Below are 25,006 nucleotides of genomic sequence, written 5' to 3'. Positions count from 1 at the left end.
CACTGCACCCCTTATTAAATTCCGTGAGGGGTGTAGTTTCCAAAATGGGTCATGTGGGGGGGGGGGGGGGGTCCACTGTTCTGGTAGCACGGGAGACTTTGTAAACGCACGTACCCCCGACTTCCATTCCAAACAAATTCTCTCTCCAAAAGCTCCTTCTCTTCTGAGCATTTCAGTTTGCCCGCAGAGCACTTTACATCCACACATGGGGTATTTATATACTCAGAAGGAATGAGGTTACAAATTTTAGGGGGGCATTTTCTCCTATTGCCTCTTGTAAAAATGATAAATTTGGGGGAAAAACTGCATTTTAGTGAAAGAAAAAAATTCATAAAAAAATTCATAAACGAAAAGTCGTCAAACACCTGTGGGGTTGTGTCTTCAGGGGTGTAGTTTCAAAAATAGTATGCCATGTGTTTTTTTTTTTTTTGCGGTTTTGGAACCATAGAGGCTTCCTAAACGCAACATGCCCCCTAAAAACCATTTCAGCAAAAATCACTTTACAAAATCCCATTGTCGCACCTTCGCTTCTGAGCCCTCTAGTGCACCCAACGTTCATATATGAGGTATTTCCTTACTTGACAGAAATTGGGTTACACATTTTGGGGGGAATTTTCTCCTTTTACCCCTTGTAAAAATTCAAAAACTGGGTCTACAATAAAAAGTTAGTGTAAAAAATTTAAATTTTGAATTTTCTCCTTCACTTTGCTGCTATTCCTGTGAAACACCTAAAGGGTGAACAAACATTCTGAATATAATTTTGAATACTTTGAGGGGTGCAGTTTTTTTTTATAATGGAGTCATTTATGGGGTATTTCTAATATGAAGACCCCTCAAATCCACTTCAAAACTGAACTGGTCACTGAAAAATTCTGATTTAGAAAATTTTGTGAAAAATTGGAAAATTGCTGCTGAACTTTGAAGCCCTCTGGTGTCTTCCAAAAGTAAAAACATGTCAACTTTATGATGCCAACATAAAGTAGACATATTGTATATGTGAATCAATATATAATTTATTTGGGATGTCTATTTTCCTCCCAAGCAGAGAGCTTCAAAGTTAAAATTAAAATTTTCAAATTTTTCATGAAATTTGGGAATTTTTCACCAAGAAATGATGCAATTATCGACGAAATTTACCACTATGATAAAGTATGAATTTGATTCAGAGATAGTTTTTCCTGACATATTCTAAGTAAAAGCATCCCAGAGTTATTAATGCTTAAAGTTACAGTGGTCAGATGTGCAAAAAATGCTATGGTCCTTAAAGGGGTACTCAGCTGTCCTGTGTCGCAAGCTCTGCTCCCCAGCGTCCGGAAGTTTATTGTTCCGAACGCTGTGTGCGGGCTTCCGTGTTCAGGGCTGCCCCTCGTGATGTCACGCCCGCCCCCTCAGCGAAAGTCTATGGGAAGGGGGCACGAGGGCCATCGTGCCCCCTTCCCATAGACTTTCGCTGAGGGGGCGGGCGTGACGTCATGAAAGGGGCGGGCGTGACATCACGAGGGGCAGCCCTGAACACGGAAGCCCGCACACAGCGTCTGGAACAATAAACTTCTGGACGCTGGGGAGCGGAGCTTCCGACACAGGGCAGCAGAGTACCCCTTTAAGGCCAAAATGACCTCGGTCCTTAAGGGGTTAATCCTGTTAACCTGCACTTTAACCCTGTTTCTTGGGTTTAGTGCAGATGAACTGGCTGTCAGTTTCCCTTCAAAGTTTAATGTTTTAGTAGACAAAGTGTCAATGTGGTTGCTTGTCTTGTCAAGTTTTCTCCTTACTGCTTCCCTTATTTGTAAAATATCTGAAATATTTTATATCAATTTAAAACCATTTGAACAATTTTAAACTTTCTTCTTTAAAAGATGGTGGTCGAGGTCAAGTTTGGAGAGAGCATCCGGACCGCCGCAAGCGTTTTGACTTTGATTTTCGAGAACGCGATGATGAACGAGGCTATCGCAGAACTCGCAGTGGCTCAGGGAGTGCGGAAGATGAGAGAGACAGTTTGCCAGAATGGTGCTTGGAGGATGCAGAAGATGAGACGGGCACTTTTGATTCCTCAGGGGCATTCCTACCTTCCAAGGTATAATTTTTTTCCAATTTTGTCTTGGTCTACATTGGATGCTGTTTAAAAGTCTTTTTGTAAAATTCCGACAACTTTGTGGGAAACACTTACTGTTCTACATTCATTGTTCAGATGTTTGGCCTCACTTACATGTCTTGCTCAAAAAGGTTGTTACCCTTCGCCATCTCCAGAACAGAGTTGCGGTTATGCTTGCGCACTGTCCCTCTATTCATTCTCTATGGCTGCTGCCAGAGATACCTGACTTTACTATCTCTGGCAGCTGTCATAGCGAATGAATGGAGCAGCAGCCAGTGTGGGCCCGCTGCTCTATTCTGACTAGGAATTATTGTCCCTGTTCTTGAGATTCCTGTGGACAGGGATAACTTCTAGTGGTGGGACAGCCCAGATTGAGGAGGATCTGACCATTAGTACCTCGGTTAGTTTATAATGGGGATCCCTTGTTCCCAAAGTGAATGGAGCGGCAGCATGAATGCTCAGCCACAGCTACCTTCACTGACTATGAGACGTCTGAAGATAGCCAAGCAGTGTGCCCAGGTACCTTCTGTATTCTGCTTAGTGCTGTCTAAGAAATAATCATTTTAGCAGTATTACCACATGTGGAATTTCTGTTACTTTTTCAGAAGGTACAAAAGGAATGCATTCCTGAGGAGCAGGAGCTGGATTTTCGTCCTTCTGTGGATGGGGAAGAGCATTCAGATTCTGATGGAAGCAACTTGGAGGATGCCAAAGAGACAGAAGGGGTTCAGGTACCAGAGCAGTCGAGTGAAATAAGCAAAAATGACAGCTTTGGAGAAAGACCAGGTACATAGCTGCCTTTTTAAAATGTATTGCTTTTAAGGTGTTAAATTTGGGCTTTAGTAAATTTAAAACATTTAATGTTATGTCAGTGACCACACCTCCAGATAAGGAGCACAAGACACCTTCCCCTGAAAAGAAAATGGAACCTAAAGCAGATTCTCCTGTCCAGAAGGCTACTACTCCCCCTGTGTCCAGTAACAATGAGCAGGAAGCAAAATTGCACACAAATCCACCAGCCCCAACTCCACACACGCAAAAGGAAGGTATGAGTTCATATATGTGAAAGAAGTGTTATATATTTTTCCAGGTTAAAAAAAATTAAAGCATTACTGTCATATAATTAAACTTTTCCTATAGACACCGTCGTCATTGCAGTCAAGCAGATCAGCAAGGCAGGAAGTAAAGTGCACAGCCGCACACTAATCCTGGATATATCTAGCTAGGAGACTGACTTATCTAGTCTTTTGACATTTCTGTGCAACATGTCATAAGTAAAGTCAGTATTTTCATTATGCAAATTAGCTTGAAAAGCTAAGAAGGTATTCTTCCTTGTGGATAAAGCCCAGCTATGTTTACCCTCCCTGTGACTGCAACACCCCTGTGTCTGCTTGTAGCCAATCCTAGCTTCATAATTGACATCCCCTCGGCTTTACTTTCAACTAGGTCTCCTGTCCCAAAATCTCTGCACGCAGCACATGCACAGTACTGCAAGCTTCTCCTGGCTACCTCAAAGACTTGTCTACACTTGCACACTTTTGGTTTCTCAGACAAACCTTGGAGCTAACCAGAAGAACAGGCCACTAACAGGTCAGAGAAGTCAACATGTAGGAGAGCCTGGAGAGCATGCAGGAGACCCTCAGTTTACCAAGTGACAGCAGTCAGGAGAGAATTGGCAGAGCTCGGCAATGAAGGACAGTTCAGTACTAGGAGAATACTACTTCAAAGAACTGTAGTATGACTAACACCGTGTTTAGGCTCATGATAATAGTGGTGATGGAAGGGTTGGTGCAGGATTGGTTGGTTGGATGAATGGATAAAATGAAAAATAGAAGGAAACAATGAGGATGGTTAGACGGATGTATGAATGTACAGTGATCCCTCAACTTACAATGGCCTCAACATAGAATAGTTTCAACATACAATGTTTTTTTCTGGACCATCGTAACTTGAAACCAGACTCAACATACAATGTACAGACAGTCCAGATCTGTGAAACGTGTCACAACTGGAGGAACTGACCAATCAGAATGGGCATTTTACTGGTAAAACACCTGTATTACTGAAGTGCATGCACTGACTGGGTGTCTGGTAGTGCCCCCTACAGTACAGGGAGGAACTAAAAGTTCTGTACTACTCCTTACCTGTGCCAGGGTTAGCTGCTCCTTTGGACACCTAGTAAGGAGCGGCTCCATTTGGGACACTGTGTGTACTGTATAGGACCCTGAAGAAGCTCCTGTCCTCTACATAAACCATTGTTTCCCAACCAGTGTGCCTCCAGCTGTTGCAAAACTACAACTTTCAGCATGCCCGGACAGCCGTTGGCTGTCCAGGCATGCTGGAAGTTGTAATTTTGCAACAGCTGGAGGCACCCCGGTTGGGAAACACTGACATAGACAGTGATTACAGCTCCCAGCAGATCTTTCTTACTTTTATATGTAAGGACTTGCTATATCTGTATTAGTTATCTACTTATTTTTCTTTAATCCTCACATTTTCCTATTTTTGGATGACATTTTTGTGGCTTCAGAACCAATTACCAGGTTTCCATAGAGTTATGGTCTCAACATACAATGGTTTCAACATACAATGGTCGTCCTGGAACCAATTAATATTGTAACTTGAGGGACCACTGCGTGTGCACCGGATGCATAGATGTATGGACAGACTGCAGACAGATGGATGGAGGAAAGAATGTATAGATGAATGGATAAAAGTATATATAGATAGTTGGATAGCTTGATATACAGCAACAGAAGAATGCAGCAGCACACTGCCAGCACAAGGATATACATGAAACATGAACATGCAGATAAAACATGGAGAGCTATACAGCTATGGTGTAATAGATGCAAATGTGAAACTATGAAATAGTGAGGCACTTAGCTCGCAAATTTGTCTCCGCCGGCGGTCAAATAGCTTGGACCGTCCCACCGCGAGGCCAAGGAGGCCACCTTATAGCGGTGGGATGGTCCAAGCTATTTGACCGCCGGCGGAGACAAATTTGCGAGCTAAGTGCCTCACTATTTCATAGTTTCACATTTGCATCTATTACACCATAGCTGTATAGCTCTCCATGTTTTAACTGCATATTCATGTTTCATCTATATCCTTGTGCTGGCAGTGTGCTGCTGCATTCTTCTGTTGCTGTATATCTAGCCTAGTAGCGTGAACCTGTAGGCCAGGTCCATATAATAGTTTGGTATCAACTAAAGTGCTGGCTGACTTATTCTTTGTCTGGATAGCTTGATAGTTAGATAAATTGATACATTAATGGATGAAATAGACAACTACGTGTTTAGATTAATCACTTAAAACCCTTATTTAATAGTCATCAGTAGATCAATACCAACACTTCATGTCTTCTGTTTTCACAAGGGGTAAGGTTAGGACCATATTAGAGAGGTGGCAGAACATAGTCTACTAGTGACTTTAAGGCTGTTTCTGAACCTTTGCTTTTATTTTCCAGTAGACCTTGCTTTTGAGTCCTGCATTATAAAAGTTTTGGGAAATAAACGGTACTTAGGCAGTTGTAGATGAAGGCAATGAACATATATATACACCATAGGGGAGATTTATCAAAACCTGTCCAGAGGAAAAGTTGACCAATTGCCCATAGCAACCAATCAGATCACTTCTTTTATTTTTAACAAGCTCTTTGCAAAATGAAAGAAGCGATCTGATTGGTTGCTATGAGCAACTGGGCAACTATTCCTCTGGACAGGTTTTGATAAATCTCCCCCCCCATATACTTATCTTTTGTAACGTATGAATTCTAGTGCAGCATAGTCATTATTTTTGCAAGACCTCTCATATCATATGTTTATCACGCCATAAAAAGGCGATTTTATAAGTTTATTAGCTCCAGGAAATTCCATTCTATTTGCTTTTATATCCAAACAGATATACAATTGTGTCTGCTGCTCATAGCAGGAAATACAGCTGACACATTTTCTTGAAAACATACTTGGCAATTACAAAAAATTGGCCATGTCTTAGGAACATGTCAAAAGTTTTTCTGTCATTGTCTAAGGCTTTTTCACACGGCAGAAATTCTGCGTGAATTCATAGCCAATTTACTTAAATGGAATTCCTGCAGCGGACATTATGCCGCAGAAATTCTTTTGTTTGAATGATACTGTGGAATCCTATTAAAGGAGAACTCCAGAATATTAAAATTGTCCCCCATACTGCCGGCAGTAAAAAAAATAAAGATGTACATCCCTTCCTCCGCTCCCCCGGGGCCTCCAGTCTCCGCCGCGATCCTCTTCCTGGTTGCTGGTGGTCGGCCAGTCATACTGCACTCAGCCAATCACCGGCCGCAGCGAAGTCCCGACTCGGCCAGCGATAGGCTGAGCGGCAGTGTGACGTTTTCAGCCACGTCAGCAGGTGCCGGTGTAGTGAAGAATTTTGTGTCTTGAAGCGTTCTCACACTGCCGCTCAGCCTATCACTCGCCGAGTCGGGACTTCGCTGCGGCTGGTGATTGGCTGAGCGCAGTATGACTGGCCGACCACCAGCAACCAGGAAGAGGATCTCGTCGGAGAACGGAGCCGGTTACCGGAGGCCTCGGGGGAGCGAAGGAAGGTATGTACATCTTTTTTTTTTTTCTACCGGCAGTATGGAGGACAACTTTTATATTCTGGAGTTCTCCTTTAAAGTGTATTGGCTATAAATTCCGTGCAGATAGCCTTGTGTGCAGACCCCGAGCGATGATGAAAACAAGTTGGGAGTAGTGCACTTTTCTTCCTCTCTGTGTCTTTGAGACAGACCCGTAGACTTGCGTTGAATGTCCATTCAGGTCACATGACATGGGGCCGGGAGAGAACGGTTTTCCCAGCTCATTCTCATGAACGGTTGGGGTCTGAACACTCTGACCCTGACTGATCAAAACTAACTATGACGTATCAAAAGTTTTTCCTAATGACAGGAATGCTTTAAGAGTATGTATCACCAGGTGCATCTTTGTTGTTTTTAAACAATGGCAAAAAATAATTCTGTTAAAAAAACACACAAAAAAACCTTTAAAGCTGTGCTCACACTGAACTTTTTTTTATTTTTATAATGGGGTTTTAGTTTTGATTAAATTAACTATTTAATTTAATCATTAAGATACATGGATGTTAACCAATCAAAACAGAAAGCGTATGTTTAAAAAATGCACAGTGTGCATACAACCTTAGACTGTCTACAAAATAGGCATAATCTCCTCTGAAGTCTGCGCCAGAAATCCCACCTTGCCCAGCACCTTCCTCTTCTTTTTACTGAAAATCCTTGCGACTTAGAATGAGAAACTGTAAGATCTCTCTAGTTGTTACAAGGTTTTGCAAATTTAACAGCTCTCCTTTATTCATAGCTGTGCAGTCTCATTCTTTTTATTTTCTGTCACAGTTTTATAGCAAAAAATTGGCCGTGCTGGTGTACTCCGGTTGAAAACAATCTTTTTTATATCAACTTGTGTCAGAAAGTTAAATAGATATGTGAATTAATTCCGTATAAAAATCTTAATCCTTCCAGTACTTATCAGCTGCTGTATGCTCCAGAGGAAGTTCTTTTATTTTTAAATTTCTTTTCTGTCTGACCACAGTGCTCTCTGTCCGTGTCAATAACTGTCCAGAGAAGAAGTTTGCTCTAGGGATTTGCTCCTGCTCTGTACAGTTCCTGACAGGGTGTCAGCAGAGAGCACTGTAGTCAGACAGAAAAGAAATTCACAACTTCACAAAGGTGATAAGTACTGGAAGGATTAAGGTTTGTATATAGAAGTAATTTACAAATCTGTTTAACTTTCTGGCACCAGTTGGTTTAATTATTTTTTTTTTTCAAATGGAGTACCCCTTTAACAGGAACAGCAGACCTCTCCCTATTGAGAGCACAAGCATGACTATAGGGAGTTGAGAGGTATACAGCTGTTGGCTGAATGTGTGTTTGGTCAGCTATGTAATCACAAGTCTTACTGTTCTTTGCTTATTTGTAGTAGATGAGAGCCAATACATTTAATCAGCTTTAAATACAATTATTCTTGTTCTTGATCTCACATATGTTTTCTTGTCCCATTTGTTTTACCAGAAGGTGTTTCTCGTGGTTCCAGAGGTTCACCTGTGTCATCAGCTCCTTCAATACCTCACTCTCCTTCTCCTGCATTTAGCCAAAGCACTGCAGCTCAACAAGTCAAAGATCCTCATCAAGGACCTGCCATTCATTCCCCCCCTATTCAAAATGACCTCTCCTCAGGGCCTTCTCCCCCCTCAGTCTGTGCTGCACCAGGTATGGGCACGCTTATACCAGAACCTGATGAAGAGGATGGACTGGAACACCTAGAGCAGGTGAGAGCCTAGGAATTAAATACATTACTTAGTATTTCAACAAATGTTAGCATATCTTATAATGTTTACTAACTTTGCAGCTGTGTTACTACTTTTTAATGTTTCTGTTCTTAAAGGGAATCTGTCATCTCTAGATCATGCTCAGGGCTGAAGTGTCAAAGAGGCAGTGCTGAGCTGTTGTAGAGCTTTGTGAAGATCATGTTGCATTATATTCTTATTCTAATACTGTATTTGCCCCCTAATTTTATCCTTCCTTTTTTACTTGTGTTATTGTGCTTTCTCCATGATGTTCTCTGTACCCTGGCCAGTATAGACTGAGAATTTATTTATACATCAATATAGGGCTGGGCGGTATACCGATTCATACCGAAATTTTTGGGCTGCACGATATGAATTTTTCCCATACCGCAATACCGGTTGGGCCCCTTCCCCTTGGGAATGAATTATCAGCTTATCGCTGTTCTGTCTCCCCCCCCCCAAAATCATGTTACCCGCCAGCGCCGTTCTGCTCCCCCCCCCCCCCAATTAATTATTAGCCCAGCGGGGTACTACTCACATGTGTCACCGGCAAGCACTGCCCTCCTCCCCTTTGTTAGGGGCCACCGGCGCTAGAACTCTATACTGTACGCCAGTGGTCTCCAACCTGCGGACCTCTAGCTGTTGCAAAACTACAACTGCCAGCATGCCCGGACAGCCAACGGCTGTCCGGGGATGCTTGGAGTTGTAGTTTTGCAACAGCTGGAGGTCCGCAGGTTTGAGACCACTGCTGTACGCTGTATCCCTATGCCCGGACTGCAAAAGATAAAGAAAATAAACTTCAACTTGCCTACGTCGGCCTCACGCTGTTCCTTGGGACTGGAACGTCAGACAGCCGTCAGCCTATCACCGGCCGGAGCGATGTCCTGCCCCGCCCAGTGATAGTGCGTTTAACCTGTCATGTAAGAGGCCGGCCTGCTCCTTACATGACAGTGGGCTCAGCCCATCACTGGCCTGGGCGGCACATCGCTGCGGCTGGTGATAGGCTGACGGCTGTCTGACGTTCCCGTCCCCAGCGAAAGGCCGACATAGGTAAGTTGAAGTTTATTTTCTTTATCTTTTGCAGCCCGGGCATAGGGATACAGCGTACAGCAGTGGTCTCAAATCTGCGGGCCTCCAGCTGTTGTAAAACTACAACTCCTAGCATGCCCGGACAGCCGTTGGCGCTGGCGGGTAACAGCCATAAGTTACAAAAATACTGTGATACACATATTTGGTCATACCGCCCAGCTCTACAATAATATACGTTGCTCTGTGATGTCTCTCTGTTGCATACCAAGGGCTATACATTTTTTTTTCTCTATTTCTTTATATTTTCCTGACAATGTATTCTAGCTAGGGATTGTTGTTTTTTGCTGGGCGGTTTTTAACTCATTTTTTGTTTCTTTGTGGTGCAATTTTTGCTGCTTTGTATCATTTCCAGTGTCAGTATTTTACCCATTTGCAATTTAGCCCAAAAGCAAATACACGGGGCAGATACAGAGGCCTTTTGTTAGCCTGCAACATAACTGTGCATTATGGATAGTATAATGATGGCAGGCTGCCTTTAGGGGCCAATTCATAAGTGAATTACTGTATAATTGTAAATTTCATATCATTTCTAAATCTATTTTGGTAATCTTTGTGTAGCCTAAATATAAATGTCAATTTTGTATCATGTGGGCTAAGAGAAGTCTTACAATGCACCATATTTGTCAAGGACATGGGGGGTTGGGGACTTATCAAAACTTGCTTAGAGGAAAAGCTAAACAGTTGCAACCAATCAAATTGCTTCTTCATTATTTTCTTTTTTTTTTATAAAATAAAAGAAGCAATATGGTTACTATGGGCAACTGCTCCACTTTTTCTCTACACAGGTTTTATTATACCTCCCCATGTATCATTATTATTTAGGAGATTGGTCAAATATTTCATACAGCATACATCATTGATAAATGTGGTGCAGCTCTTTTCATTTGTTGCTGTCTAACTTTACAATTGTGTTATCTAAAGCTGCAAATGCAGATAAGTTGCAGCTTGTTACATGGTTTTAAGTGCAGTTCTGCATGTATGTTAATACATACAACCTAACTTCACTGGTATAATTCACGTAGAGTATACATCATGTGGCTGAGTTTTTTTTTTTTTTTTTTTTTTTTTTTTTTACAGCAAGCACAGCAGATGGTGGCATACCTGCAGGACGGGACGCTAGACGATGAGAGATTAACGGGAAAAGCACCAGACCACAGAGTAAAAGGACATTCTCCAGAAATGCAGCAGAAGTGGTACTACAAAGATCCACAAGGAGAAATCCAAGGTGAGTCTTTTTGCATTGTCCTGTTTGATGGGGCTGCCCTTCTATTGTCTTCACTCTATAATATTTAATAAAGCCTTTGTGATTGTGTATTATGGCTTTACAAGGTACAAATCTTTATTTCATAGGTCCCTTCAGTAATAGAGAGATGGCAGAGTGGTATCGAGCTGGCTATTTTCCTATGACATTGTTGTTAAGGAGAGTATGTGATGAGGCCTTTCAGACACTTGGAGACATCATTAAGTTATGGGGCAGAGTTCCTTTCATTACACCCCCTCCTTCCAGACTAGTAAGTCAATCCACTTTACTTAACCATGCACATTTGTGCACTTGCTGAAAGCCATAATTATTTACTTCTACCTATTTTGGGATTAATTTTTTTTAAATCTATTTACAGGGTGAATTGGGTCCAGAGCATATAGGTCGCCACCAGGACATGACTGCATTATTCCAGATACAACAGTTGCATTATCAACAATTTCTTATCCAGTGAGTTTGGTTCTTATAGGCTGCACTGCTCTTTTTATTCCAAAAATGTTAGTCAATTGTAGTGTGCGTAATACAGTTAATGTCTGTTACATGAATTGATCCATTTACTAATAATAACAGTAACATAGTACAGCTGAAAAAAGACTTGTGTCCATCAAGTTCAACCTCAAAGGAGGAGAGGAGATAAGGTAAGGGGTACGGATGGATGAAGGGGAGGGGTTGTAATTCTATATTTCAACATTTGCCTTAAAAAGTACCTGTCACCAAATAAACGTTTCTAAACTAACTCAGGCTGTGTTTCCGAACACTCCTACCACCCTTTAAAAAAAAAAAAAAAATCAGAGCTTTAAAAAGCTCTGTATCTTACCTTTCTTCTTACCTTTCTGCTAGCCCAGCAGGAGAAAGTGGGTGTTTCCCAGCAGGCATGACATCACTGAAGCCTGCTGGGGGACCACTTCTGCCGTCACATGGATGCAGCGCTGTGATGAATAGAAGAACTCAGGCTCTGTGCATCTTTCATTGAGGTTCTTTGCAGCTTTCTGTCTGTGTAGCTTTCAATGAGGCTCTGTGCAGCTGTTCAATCAAGCTTAGTGCATAGAAAAGCACTTCCTGAGTTTAGTCTCCTGCCCAGCCAGGAGGGGACTAAACTTACTGTGTTAATTGTGGCAGTGAACAGAACAGAGCCACTTAGAGGCCGTTTTTTCTATTACATTTTAAACATATTTATGTTGTTAATTTTAAAAGCAAGTGAATGGGAAAGTGTCTGCTAATTACACAAGTACCGTATATACTCGAGTATAGGCCGAGTTTTTCAGCACGATTTTTCGTGCTGAAAACACCCCCCTCGGCTTATACTCGAGTGAACTCCCCCACCCGCAGTGGTCTTCAACCTGCGGACCTCCAGAGGTTTCAAAACTACAACTCCCAGCAAGCCCAGGCAGCCATCGGCTGTCCGGGCTTGCTGGGAGTTGTAGTTTTGAAACCTCCGGAGGTCCGCAGGTTGAAGACCACTGCGGCCTTCAACATCATCCAGCCCCCTCTCACCCCCTTTAGTTCTGAGTACTCACCTCCGCTCGGCTCTGGTCCGGTCCTGCAGGACTGTCCGGTGAGGAGGTGGTCCGGTGGGATAGTGTTCCGGGCTGCTATCTTCACCGGGGAGGCCTCTTCTAAGCGCTTCGGGCCCGGCCTCAGAATAGTCACGTTGCCGTGACAACGACGCAGAGGTGCGTTCATTGCCAACGTAATTCTGCGTCATTGTCAAGGCAACGCCTCTATTCCGGGCCGGAAGCTCGGAGAAGAGGCGCCCCCGGTGAAGATAGCAGCCCGGACCACCTCCTCACCGGACAGCCCTGCAGGACCGGACCAGCGCCGAGCGGAGGTGAGTACTCAGAACTAAAGGTGGTGAGAGGGGGCTGGATGATGTTGAAGGCCGCAGTGGTCTTCAACCTGCGGACCTCCGGAGGTTTCAAAACTACAACTCCCAGCAAGCCCGGACAGCCGATGGCTGCCCGGGCTTGCTGGGAGTTGTAGTTTTGAAACCTCTGGAGGTCCGCAGGTTGAAGACCACTGAGGGCGAATGATGAGAAGAGGATGATGAAGGGGGGGTGTGGGGATGATGAAGGGGGGGGTGTGGGATGATAAGGGGATGATGAAGGGGGGATGTGTGGGATGATGACAAGGGGATGATGAAGGGGGGGATGTGTGGGATGATAAGGGGATGATGAAGGGGGGATGTGCGGGATGATAAGGAGATGATGAAGGGGGGATGTGTGGGATGATGACAAGGGGATGATGAAGGGGGGGATGTGTGGGATGATAAGGGGATGATGAAGGGGGGATGTGTGGGATGATGACAAGGGGATGATGAAGGGGGGATGTGTGGGATGATAAGGGGATGATGAAGGGGGGATGTGTGGGATGTTAAGGGGATGATGAAGGGGGGATGTGTGGGATGATAAGGGGATGATGAAGGGGGGATGTGTGGGATGATGACAAGGGGATGATGATGATGATGAGGATGTTAATGACGGGTCTGGATGATGACAGGGGGGATGAGGTATTTCCCACCCTAGGCTTATACTCGAGTCAATAACTTTTCCTGGGATTTTGGGTTGAAATTAGGGGTCTCGGCTTATACTCGGGTCGGCTTATACTCGAGTATATACGGTAACTCTATATTAAAAGTTTTATTTGGTGACGGGTACTCTTTAACCCCTTAAGGACTCAGCGTTTTTCAGTTTTTGCATTTTCGTTTTTTCCTTCTTACCTTTTAAAAATCATAACCCTTTAAATTTTCCACCTAAAAATCCATATTATGGCTTATTTTTTGCGCCACCAATTCTACTTTGCAGTGACATTAGTCATTTAACCCAAAAATCTACAACTTAACGGGAAAAAAAAATCATTGCGCGACAAAATTAAAGAAAAACGCAATTTTTGTAACATTTGGGGACTTCCGTTTCTACGCAGTGCATTTTTCAGTAAAAATGACACCTTATCATTATTCTGTAGGTCCATACGGTAAAAATGATACCCTACTTATATAGGTTTAGTTTTGTCGTACTTCTGGAAAAAATCATAACTACATGCAGGAAAATTTATACGTTTAAAGATGTCATCTTCTAACCCCTATAACTTTTTTTTTTTTTCCGCAAATGGGGCGGTATGAGGGCTAATTTTTTGCGCCTTGATCTGAAGTTTTTATCGGTAGAATTTTTGTTTTGATTGGACTTTGATCACTTTTTATGAATTTTTTAATGGTATAAAAAGTGACCAAAAATACGCGATTTTGGACTTTGGAATTTTTTCCGTTTACGCCATTGACCGTGCGGTTTAATTAACGATATATATTTTTATAGTTTGGACATTTACGCACGTGGCGATACTATATATGTTTATATTTATTTTTATTTACATAGTTTTTTCTTTTTTTGTGGGAAAAGGGGGGTAATTCTGACTTTTATTTGGGAAGGGGTTAAATCACATTTATTAACACTATTTTTCACTTTTTTTTGCAATGTTATAGCCCACATAGGGGGCTATAACATTGCACACACTGAACTCTTACACTATTCACTGGCATGCATTAACATGGCATTGATCAGTGTTATCGCCGCTCGGCTGCTCCTGCCTGGATCTCAGGCATGGAGCAGTCATTCGTCGATCGGACACACAGGACTGCCTGTAGGGATCCTTCTGCTGTCCTGCAAGCTGTTCGGGATGCCGTGATTTCACCGTGACGGTCCCGAAAAGCCTGACTGAGCTGCCGGGATGCTTTCGGTTTCACTTCAGACGCGGCGGTCAACTTTGATAGCCGCATCTTAAGGGTTAATACTGGGCATCACTGCGATCGGTGATGTCCGGTATTAGCCGTGGGAGGCCGTCGGGACCGACCCGATATGACGCGGGGTCACCGCGTGACCTCGCGTTATTTCGCTGCAGCCAGCGCAGGACGTGAATATACGTCCTGCATAGTTAAGGAAGTCCTGTGGCCAACACCCAAAAATTTAGATATATCATTAAATATCTTAGGGTACCCTGATCAAACACCTTTTTACAGTTTCTTGATTCACCATCCTGTTACTGAGATATTTATATTTTTTTAGGGAATCTGTCTGATATTCACTCACGTTAAAATGAATTTCCTCGCCAAATGACTCCTTCCCTGAATTGTCAGATAAACTATAAACCCTCATATCTCAGGAATGGAAGGATATATCAAGAAACTGTAGAAATGTGTGTGATCAGGGCATTCTAAATAACATCTCATTTTCTCTTTAAATAAAAGCAGGGAAGGTTCCCTTCACAGTTGCCTGGCAGTGCCACTATGGAGAGAAAACTTAAAAGGAACTGCAATATTAATCCTGCTTATTTTCAGGATAGGTGGGGGTCCCAGAAGTGGGACCCCTAATGGACCACAAAGTAGGAGCATATCCTAACAATTTGTCACTACTATGAAAGATTGAGAACCCTAATATTTCATACTCCCCGCCATCCATCAGGATGAATTTTTTTTGTATTATTTACTAAGAACTTTGGGAGAAGTTTATCATTACCTGTTCAGATGAGAAGTTGCTGAATGGCCATAGCAACCAATCAGATTGCCTCTTTCATTTTTGAAAAGGCCTCTGAAAAATGAAAGCAGCAATCTAATTGGTTGCTTTGGGCAACTTAGCAACTTTTCCTCTGGACAGGTTTTAATAAATCTCCCTCCTTATCTTGTTTGTTACATTTTCCAGACAGCAATATGCCCAAGTCTTGGCACAGCAGCAGAAAGCGGCTCTCTCCTCACAGCAGCAACAGCAGTTAGCTCTTCTATTACAGCAGTTTCAGACTCTAAAAATGAGGTAACCTCTTTTGTTAGCTGAAAAAGTACTTAACCTCTAATGTCATTTTATCTTGACTCCCATAATTATTTTTTAGAGACTTACATGGTGTTTTTGCTTATGATAGGATATCTGAGCAGCCTGTGATTCCAACGTTACCGAGAGCCGTGTCTGTTCCAGATAACACATCATTGTGGGAGCGTCAGACAGCAGCCGCCCCACCCACTAGTAAGTGTCACTGTGTGTGACGGATTATAATACAATAGCTCCTAGCTTATCGGTCACACATAATAGCCCTTTGGGAAATCATTTCAGTTAGTCTTTTTGAATTCTGCATTTAGCACTTGCCTGTGATTCTAGTCTGCTCTGTGGCCTCTGCGGAAGTCATTGTGCAGGGAGGGGGTGAGCTGTGACCAGCTTTATAGCAGGTGCTGTCACTGCAAAACACCATGTCTATTGTGAAAATTATATAATCATGACATGGAGAACATGAAAAAAATTACCTTCAAATATGTTTAACCCCTTCAGGCAAAGTGATGTACATGTACTTCATTTTTCCGTGAAGGGTGTATGGAGAAAGCTTTTGATACAAGCCTGCTCCCTACCCCATGGGCTATGACTTCTGAGCATGACCATCTCTATAGCTGGCTATTAACTGTTTACATGCCTCTTTCAATACTGACATCAGCATATAAACCACATTCGCTACATGACAATGGTGTGGCAGTGGCTGGATCTGCACCTCACAAAGCGATTGCAAGGAGCAGATTCATTGCCATGGTTCTATATATATATATTATTTTTTTTAATCTAAAATTCTCCTCCTATGTGGTGATAACGAGTAGGCTGCTTTAAAATGATCTGTACAGCATTACAGTGAAAGGTGACGCCAGTGGATAGTGAAGGCAATAGATGATGACCAGAGCTCAGCCTCCCCCTTTCTGTGAATTTACTTTAAAGGTCGCAGAGCATATAGACAGCTTCTGTATATATTTGGCTATGTCCATGAGGCTTCCTATAAAGTATATCTCTAAATGCTGTTAAAAACAGGTCAGACAAGATGGCTACCACTATACTAATGTACAAAACAAATGTGAAAAAATAACATGTTTCAGAATCTGGCTCTAATCAGGAGTAAAATTAATCTAGGCAATACATTGCCTTTAAAGGGAACCTGCCAGCAAGATTTTAGCTATAAAGCTGACCTCAATACTGATGCATTGAAGATAAGTTCTACCATGCTTTTGAGAAAGCAGGCAGATATGGATGTTTACAGATAAAAAGAACCTTTAACATTGAGCATACCGTATGCAATTATTATCTGGGAGAAGATCTCGTCACACCAATTGAGGCTTTATTGGCAAGACAGAATGGTCCACATCAACGCTTCCGAGCTTTGCACCTTCGCTTGGGCAGCAGATGATGTGGATCTGCTGTGGCTTGTCAATCGTTTCTCGAAATAAGACATTACCGCCTTTACTTCACGACTTATCGTGCAAAGGTTTCTGGCTCACTGACTACTTGCACCTTATTCTCATACCCCACTGCACTGTTAAACTTTGTTTATTTGCAAACATTCAAATCAGCCTGCTTACTTCTATTAAGTGAAAATCCGGACGTCTTACTGAGTGAGTATAGTATATCAATCTGTTAAGCTGTACTGCTCTGTAGCGTGCAATGCTAGTAGATTGTATTTTATTTGTGACAGGATCTTTATATTGTGTCATTACTTCTCCATTTTGAAGACTATGCTTTTATTGCAGTGTGGGAAGGAAGCAGTGTGTGGGACCTGCCTGTAGATTCACCTTCTCAGGGAGCCTCCAGGGAGCAGCTGGAACAGCTGGAGAAGGCAAAAGTAGCCAAGGTTTGTAAGCCAGCCAATTTATTTACTTTATAATTATTATTTTTGTATCAATGTTATTAACATATTCCTCAGCTTTGTGCAGAAATTGTAATCACTTACATTAGTCCCAGTCCCCAGGCTCTAAAACTGGTACTCTGCCCCTAGACATCTTATTCCCTATCCAAAGGGTGCTAGACCACTGCGATCAGACATCTTATCTCCTATCTTTTGGATAGGGGATAAGATGTCTAGGGGCAGAGTACCCCTTTTAATGTATTTCAGCCAATCAATATGTTTTGGTAGGGTGGGAGGAAACCCCCTCAGATGGGGAAAATATACAGGCTCCACGCAAGGCAGCAATGCAAACCACTGAGCCATCATACTGCCATAATTTCTTTAGAATAATTTCTGTATAAGGGTATGTTCACACTACGGATTGTGAACGGAATCTCCGCTCGCAGAATTCCGCGAGCGGAGATTCCATTCTGGTGGCTGCCGTAATGCTTCGGCGGTAGGACCGCAGGGCACAGAGCCGTCACCATTGACAGCTATGCAGTGTTCGCGGACTTCAGTGCAAAGAATGAACATGTTATTTCTTTGCACTGAACAATTTCAGCGGTGGAATTGTCCGTCGCTGAAATTACGCAGTGTGAACAGGTCTCGCGGAAGACCCATTCACACAGATGTTTATGTTCACAGAATTACATAGTGTGAACATACCCTAAAATTTAATTTTTACAAGTGTTTTTGGCAATTTAAACAAGTATTCCCATGTCCTGTTTCTGTAGCTAGGGCATAACATGCTGATCGTTGGGGTTCCAATGTCTGGGACCCCCAGCTATTTCAAGAGCGAAGGTCAGAATTACCCCTAAGTGAATGGAACACACGTGTGCATAGCCAGGTCTCCATTCATTCCTATCCATTTTCGTTCTTGTCATTGGTTGGGATCCCAGCCATCAAACCCCCACGATCAGCATGTTCTCCCCTATCTTGTGGATTGGGAATATCTGTTGGAGATGGAAATATGCAAAATATGCCTCTGTATGCTGTACCCTATGTTAGTTTAAAGGGGTTATCCACCATAAGGTGATTTTAGTAAGTACCTGGCAGACAGTAATGGACAATGCTTTGGAACGATCTGCGCTTGTCTTGGGGCTAAAGTGAGATTACCATAACACTATGGCTAGCTTTTTGTGAACTGGTATTTCCTGTTTGACTTTTCTTTTTTTGACTGCAAATCCCATAATTCCATTTTCCTCCCTCCCACAAATCAGCCACCCCACCCATTGAAACATAAATGAGCTGCATCCATTCAAAAGACCTGTGGTTTTCAATCAGGGTGCCTACAGCTGTTGCATTAGTTGCAGATTGATCTCTCTCCCACCAAGCGATCGCTCCACCCATTGAGGTAGACAGGCTCCCTGTCATCAGCTGACTAGTGAGTCAGGTCTCTGCTGCATTGATACCTGGGAAAAATCTGAGACAACAGTCATTTTGTATGCTGTTAAAAATAAATATTGGGGTGAAAATCGCATAAGAATTGTGAGAAAACCATCACACACAGGTACAGACACTATATTATGAACTACACTAACTTTACAGCCCCTGTAGCATAGTCAAATAAAACAAAATTCCTGGAATACCCCTTTAAATTTCTGCTTGAAAGGCAAGTTGGACAGTCTACTTGGTCTTATCCAGGGAACTTGTACTATGCATGACCAGCACCTACTATGTGATTGTTATTCGGTAGAGTTGCTCTTTAAATACTGCTTTTTGAAGTAATTTTAACCCCTTAAGGACGCAGCTCATTTTCACCTTAAGGACGCAGCACTTGTTTTCTCATCTGACCATTGTCACTTTAAGCATTTATAACTGGGATGCTTTTACTTTTCATTCTGATTCAGAGATAGTTTTTTAGTGACATATTCTACTTCATTTCTTTGTGAAAAATTCCAAAATTTGATGAAAATGTAGCTTTTTTTTTTTTTTTTTTTACTTTGAAACTTTCTGCTTATAAGGAAAAGGGACATCCAAAATAAATGATATATTGATTTACATATACAATATGTCTACTTACATAAAGTTGACTACTTACATAATACATAAGCACAATAGACTAGCCTAACGCTCTGTAGTTTGGTCTATATTGATGCGGGAAAGACAGCTTTGATAAATCTCCCCCAATATGTCTACTTTATGTTTGCATCATAAAGTTGACATGTTTTTACTTTTGGAAGACATCAGAGGGCTTCAAAGTTCAGCAGCAATTTTCTAATTTTTCACAACATTTTCAAAATCTGAATTTTCAGGGACCAGTTCAGTTTTGAAGTGGATTTGAGGGGTCTTCATATTAGAAATACCCCATAAATGACCCCATTATAAAATCTGCACCTCTCAAAGTATTCAAAAATGACATTCAGTAAGTGTGTTAACCCTTCAGGTGTTTCTCAGGAATAGCAGCAAAGTGAAGGAGGAAATTCAAAATCTTCATTTTTTATACTCTCATGCTCTTGTAGACCCAGGGGTAAAAGGAGAGGAAGGAGCGACAATGGGATTTTGTAGAGTGAGTTTTTCGGAAATGGTTTTTGGGGGGCATGTCACATTTAGGAAGCCCCTATGTTGCCAGAACAGCAAAAAAACAAAACACATGGAATAATATTTTGCAAACTACACCCCTCAAGGCACGTAACAAAGGGGTCCAGTGAGCCTTAACACCCCACAGGTGTTTGACGACTTTTCGTTAAAGTTGAATGTGTAATTGAATTTTATTTTATTTTTTCACTAAAATGCTGTGTTTTCCCCAAATGTTACATTTTTACAAGGGGTAGTAGAAGAAAATGTCCTCAAAAATGTGTAACCCCATCTCTTCTGAGTATGGAAATAACTCATGTGTGGATGTCAAGTGCCCTGCGGGCGCACTACAATGCTCAGAAGAGGAGTCACATTTTGGCTTTTGGAAAGCAAATTTTGCTGAAATGGTTTGGGGGGGCATGTCGCATTTAGGAAGCCCCTATGGTGCCAGAACAGCAAAAATAAACCCCACATGGCATACTATTTTGGAAACTACACCCCTCAAGGCACGTATCAAGGGGTCCAGTGAGCCTTAACACCCCACAGGTGTTTGACGACTTATCGTTAAATTCGGATGTGTAAATGGAAAAAAAATGCTGATTTGTAAACACACGTGGCCTTCAATTTTCTCTCCAAAAGCCCAATGGCGCTCCTTCTCTTCTGAGCATTGTAGTGCACCAGCAGAGCACTTTACATCCACATATGGGGTATGTTCTTACTCAGAAGAAATTGTTCCAAATTTTGGGGGGCTTTTTTCCTATTTTCCCTTGTGAAAATGAAAAATTTAGGGTAAAACGAGAATTTTAGTAAAAAAAATATTTTTTTTTCATTTTCCCATCCAACTTTAACGAAAATTTGTCAAACACCTGTGGGGTGTTAATACTCACTATACCCCTTGTTACGTTCCGTCAGGGTGTAGTTTCCAAAATGGTGTCACATATGGGTATTTATTTTTTTGCGTTTATGTCAGAACCGCTGTAAAATCAACCACCCCTGTGAAAATCACCAATTCAGGCCTCAAATGTACATAGTGCGCTCTCACTCCTGAGTCTTGTGCGTCCGTACATCCACATATGGGGTATTTCTGTACTCAGGAGAAATTGCATTCCAAATTTTGGGTGTAATTTTTTTCCTTTTACCTCTTGTGAAAATAAAAAGTATGGGACTCCGAAGTGAGAGAGCGCCATGTGCATTTGAGGACTAAATTAGGGATTGCATAGGGGTTGGACATAGGGGTATTCTACGCCAGTGATTCCCAAACAGTGGTGCCCCCAGCTGTTGCTAAACTCCCAACATGCCTGGATAGTCAGTGGCTGTCCGGAAATGCTGGGAGTTGTTGTTTGGCAACAGCTGGAGACTCCGTTTTGGAAACACTGCCGTACGATACGTTTTTCATTTTTATTGGGGGGGGGGGGGGGGGGCAGTGTAAGGGGATGTACATGTAGTGTTTTACCTTTTATTTTGTGCAGTGTTTTTCGGGTACATTCACATTGGCTGGTTTACGGTGAGTTTTCTTCTAGGCGTTTGCGCTGCGGCAGAAAATTGCTGCAGCTCAAACTTGAATCAGGAAGCTCACCGTAACCCGCCCGTGTGAATGTACCTTGTATGCTGGGAGTTGTACTTTTGCAACAGCTGGCACACTGGTTGGAAAACCTTCAGTTACGTTCTGTTACCTAACTCAGTATTTTCCAACCAGTGTGCCTCCAGCTTTTGAAAACCTACAACTCCCAGCATGTACTGATCACTGAAGGGCATGCAGGGAGATGTAGTCATACAACAGCTGGAGGAACGCAACTACAACTCCCAGCATGGTGAGACAGCAGTTTGCTGTTCGTGTATGCTGGGAGTTGTAGTTTGCAAGATTTTGAGGGCTCACGGTTTAGAAACCACTGCACAGTGATCTCCAAACTTTGGCCCTCCAGCTTTTACAAAACTACAAATCACAGCATGCCCAGACAGCAAACTGCTGTGTGGGCATGCTGGGAGTTGTAGTTTTGCAAGATCTAGATGGCCACAGTTTAGAGATCACTGCACACCGCACCAGGGAAAGGATCGCCGCCACCGATAGCTGGTAAGGGACCTCCACCGCCGCCGCTGGTCACACTACAGTTCCCCCATTCTGTCCTGACTACCGTGGGGGGGCAGAACGGGGGAACCGAAGTTTAACCACCCTGCCCCCGATCTGCTATTGGTCGGTCGCTTCTGACCGACCAATAGGAGGGGTGGCACCTCTGCCACCTCACTCCAATCTCTTCAGGGGGATCGGGGGTGTCTCCGGGTCACCGGAGACCTGTATGACCCAGAATCGCTGCAGATTGCTGGTCTGAATTGACCCCCCTTGTCTCATTGTGTCAGGACCCCCCTCGGCGATGTGCTGGGATGCCTGCTGAATGATTTCAGCAGGCATCCCGGTCCAGTTCCCAACTGGCTAGCGTCGGGGACCGGAGTTCCCACGGGCCTACCTGTACGCTCTATGTCCTTAAGGACTCAGGATGCAGGGCATATGCATACACCCTGCTTCCTGAAGAGGTTAACTACTTCATCCTTAAACTATGACTTACTCGGTCGCTCTTCATTGGGTAACAGCTGTACTGATGGGTATATGCTCTTGCCACTAGGAGGCGCTGACACTAGGAAAAAATAGTCTGCTCCTGCCTGGCAGGATATACCCGCCCACTGGAAGTGAGGTAATGAGTTTTAGCTAGTATCAGTAGGAGGCAAGACACAGGTCTTTTCTAGAAAGGGCTGTTAGGTTCTTATCTCCCTTTTAATTCCCTTTTTCAGGTGGGGGTTCAGGAGCATGGCGCTACCTGTTCCCCCATATGCGACAAAGGGGCACGGAACATAGCAGTATGGGCCGTCAACCCCTTATCGCCAACGGCCAGCGCCTGGAGGTTGCACCCTGGGTCAGAGTCCCCCACTTCCCCTACTCGCCCCACTATCTTAGCCTGGTATGATGCAGCGTGGCCTAAAGCTAGCTGAAGCAGTCAAGGGGTGAGTATGTGGTAACTGAGGTGAGTATGCCCCCCATAACTGCGCGCTGCAAGGGTCCTTCCCTTTACCTTGGTGCTTCTCCCAGCACCGCTCCTCCCCCCACTCTGTTGATGGAGTGGCTCTGTTAGCTGCTCCCGTAGCATCAGCCCGGCGGGAGCTCAGGGCCATGCGGCAGCTTAGCAGGCGCTTCTATAGTGCGCTGTTTCAACCCTCCGCTGTTACAGGGACTGCCCACATATGTTCTGTTCCTGCTGTGGGCATCCTAGCCCTTCATGCAGAGGGGTTCCTGTGGGCAGAAGTTGCGTGGGAGTGACCTGCTGTCCACGCTTCCTCCCTGCCATATTTAGTTCACAAAAATAAAAAATAAGTTCCTCTCCACTGCTGTCACTCAGGCATTTCTCTGCATGGAAGAGATTTATCGATACATTTATCGATACACCTAAATCTGTCTGCTAATCAACACGGCTGGAGTTGACTGATCACTGGGAGAAATTAATCCTAACAATTCTTTGAATTGTGCCCTCAATTTCTATGGGTCCCTCTTGTGATATCCATTAACTATTGCAGCCCTGTAATATCTGTCCTTATCAAGCTCGGTTGAGGTCACGTGATGGCATGACGTGATACTGTCGGCTCCTGCGCCTGACCGCCCCTTAGGCTGCCTGATGGTTCCTACCAACTAAGTGCTGTGCCCTATACCTTGTGGACAAATGTCGCCACAGTAGATTTTCTTGCATAGTCTGCGGAATGGAGCCAGGCCGATGTGCCTGAGCGGGCGCGCTGAGGACAGCCTCTCTCTGACTGCGAGAAGGTCCTTGTGTATAAGAACAGGATTGGAAGAGGTGAGTCAGGTGATCGGCCGTCGGGGCACCCAGAAGACGCCGGAATAAAGCCCCAGGTGCCTGCGTACGGCTGGAGCACTCGGAGCCCTCAAATGGAGGTGCGGACATTCTGCAGGATATTGCTCATGAGGCGTATACAATTGTGGCCTCTGCTGGTACTAATGACAAGTCAGGTGGTGCGGAAAACTCTACAAAACTACGCCCTATAAACCTGAATTAAGACACTCATCAGGTCTCAGTGGGTGCGGTAGAGATAATAAGAGCAGGCAACAGCAAATCCCTGGTTATGCCACCTAAACTCAACGCCAGGAAGTCCGGAATGGGAGGGAGTGAGCATGCACCTAATACCAGAATGGACAAATACTTGAAATCTCGACATGATACTGTAAAAACTCGGACACTGAAACACATTGGCCAGGAAGTTGACTTTTCCTTGGGAGTCAGTGGGTCAATATATGCTGCACTGCAGAATGAGGAGGCTGGGGATGAGGGAGAGAGGGCCAGTATGAACTCACATGTTTTGAGCACAATTCTGACTGGTGTGGAGAACAGTGCGTTGGAGGAACTGACTTCTAAGGTCGGAACGCTCAATATAGATGTTTCTCGAATAAGAGAAGATACGAATAAAGATCAAGGACAGAGTTAAGCAAATTGAAAAAGCAGTGCCACGTTTTGAGAAGGAATTGGGAGATATGAGGAAAGAATGGGAGGCGATGAAAACAGATAATAGACAGCTTAAAGAAAAAATGGCTGACTTAGAGGGTCGATTCCGATGCAGCTATGTGCGGATCATGGGATTGCCAGAAGGGGAAGAAGGAGAAAATCCTGTAGTCTTCATAGATAAATGGCTGAGAGAGTCAGTTCGTGCTCAGGCGCACACAGCATTATTTCCGTAAAAAAGCTCCCAGCAGCATCACCACCTAGAACCTTTTTGGTTAAGCTGTTATGTTTGCAAGACAGAATTACACTACTAAAATTCTCCAGGGAAAAGAGAACAATAATGTGAGGTAACTATAAAGTATATATTTACCCGGACTTTTCAAGAGATACACAACGCAAGAGGATGACATTCAGTGGGGTGGAGAAAAGATTGAACACAGCAGGCATATCATTCTCGCTTTTATTTCCTGCAAGACTGAGGATTGTGTACAACAACCTAATTTTGTTTTTTAGTTCGGATAGTGAGATAAAGGGCTGTAG

At 43.4% G+C, this 25,006-nt stretch overlaps 1 protein-coding gene across 6 annotated transcripts in view; it reads left to right on the top strand.

Moving 5' to 3' along the window:
• Positions 1 to 25,006, top strand: part of GIGYF2 (GRB10 interacting GYF protein 2) — a 208,667-nt gene that overhangs the window by 129,827 nt on the left and 53,834 nt on the right. For 5 of the 6 annotated variants that reach the window (XM_056564619.1, XM_056564617.1, XM_056564614.1 and 2 more), the window contains 10 exons: positions 1,857 to 2,074; positions 2,698 to 2,878; positions 2,965 to 3,138; positions 8,157 to 8,413; positions 10,598 to 10,745; positions 10,871 to 11,031; positions 11,140 to 11,231; positions 15,470 to 15,577; positions 15,684 to 15,784; positions 17,320 to 17,420. In XM_056564619.1, coding sequence (XP_056420594.1) covers positions 1,857 to 2,074; positions 2,698 to 2,878; positions 2,965 to 3,138; positions 8,157 to 8,413; positions 10,598 to 10,745; positions 10,871 to 11,031; positions 11,140 to 11,231; positions 15,470 to 15,577; positions 15,684 to 15,784; positions 17,320 to 17,420 — 1,541 coding nt within the window. The remainder of the gene's footprint in view (positions 1 to 1,856; positions 2,075 to 2,697; positions 2,879 to 2,964; positions 3,139 to 8,156; positions 8,414 to 10,597; positions 10,746 to 10,870; positions 11,032 to 11,139; positions 11,232 to 15,469; positions 15,578 to 15,683; positions 15,785 to 17,319; positions 17,421 to 25,006) is intronic. The other variant, XM_056564616.1, reaches the window with a different exon arrangement.

The sequence above is a fragment of the Hyla sarda genome, chromosome 3, assembly GCF_029499605.1.
Source record: "Hyla sarda isolate aHylSar1 chromosome 3, aHylSar1.hap1, whole genome shotgun sequence".
Classification (NCBI taxonomy): Eukaryota; Metazoa; Chordata; class Amphibia; order Anura; family Hylidae; genus Hyla; species Hyla sarda.
The sequence above is the reverse complement of the archived record's forward strand: the minus strand, read 5'-3'. Positions and strand labels throughout refer to the sequence as shown.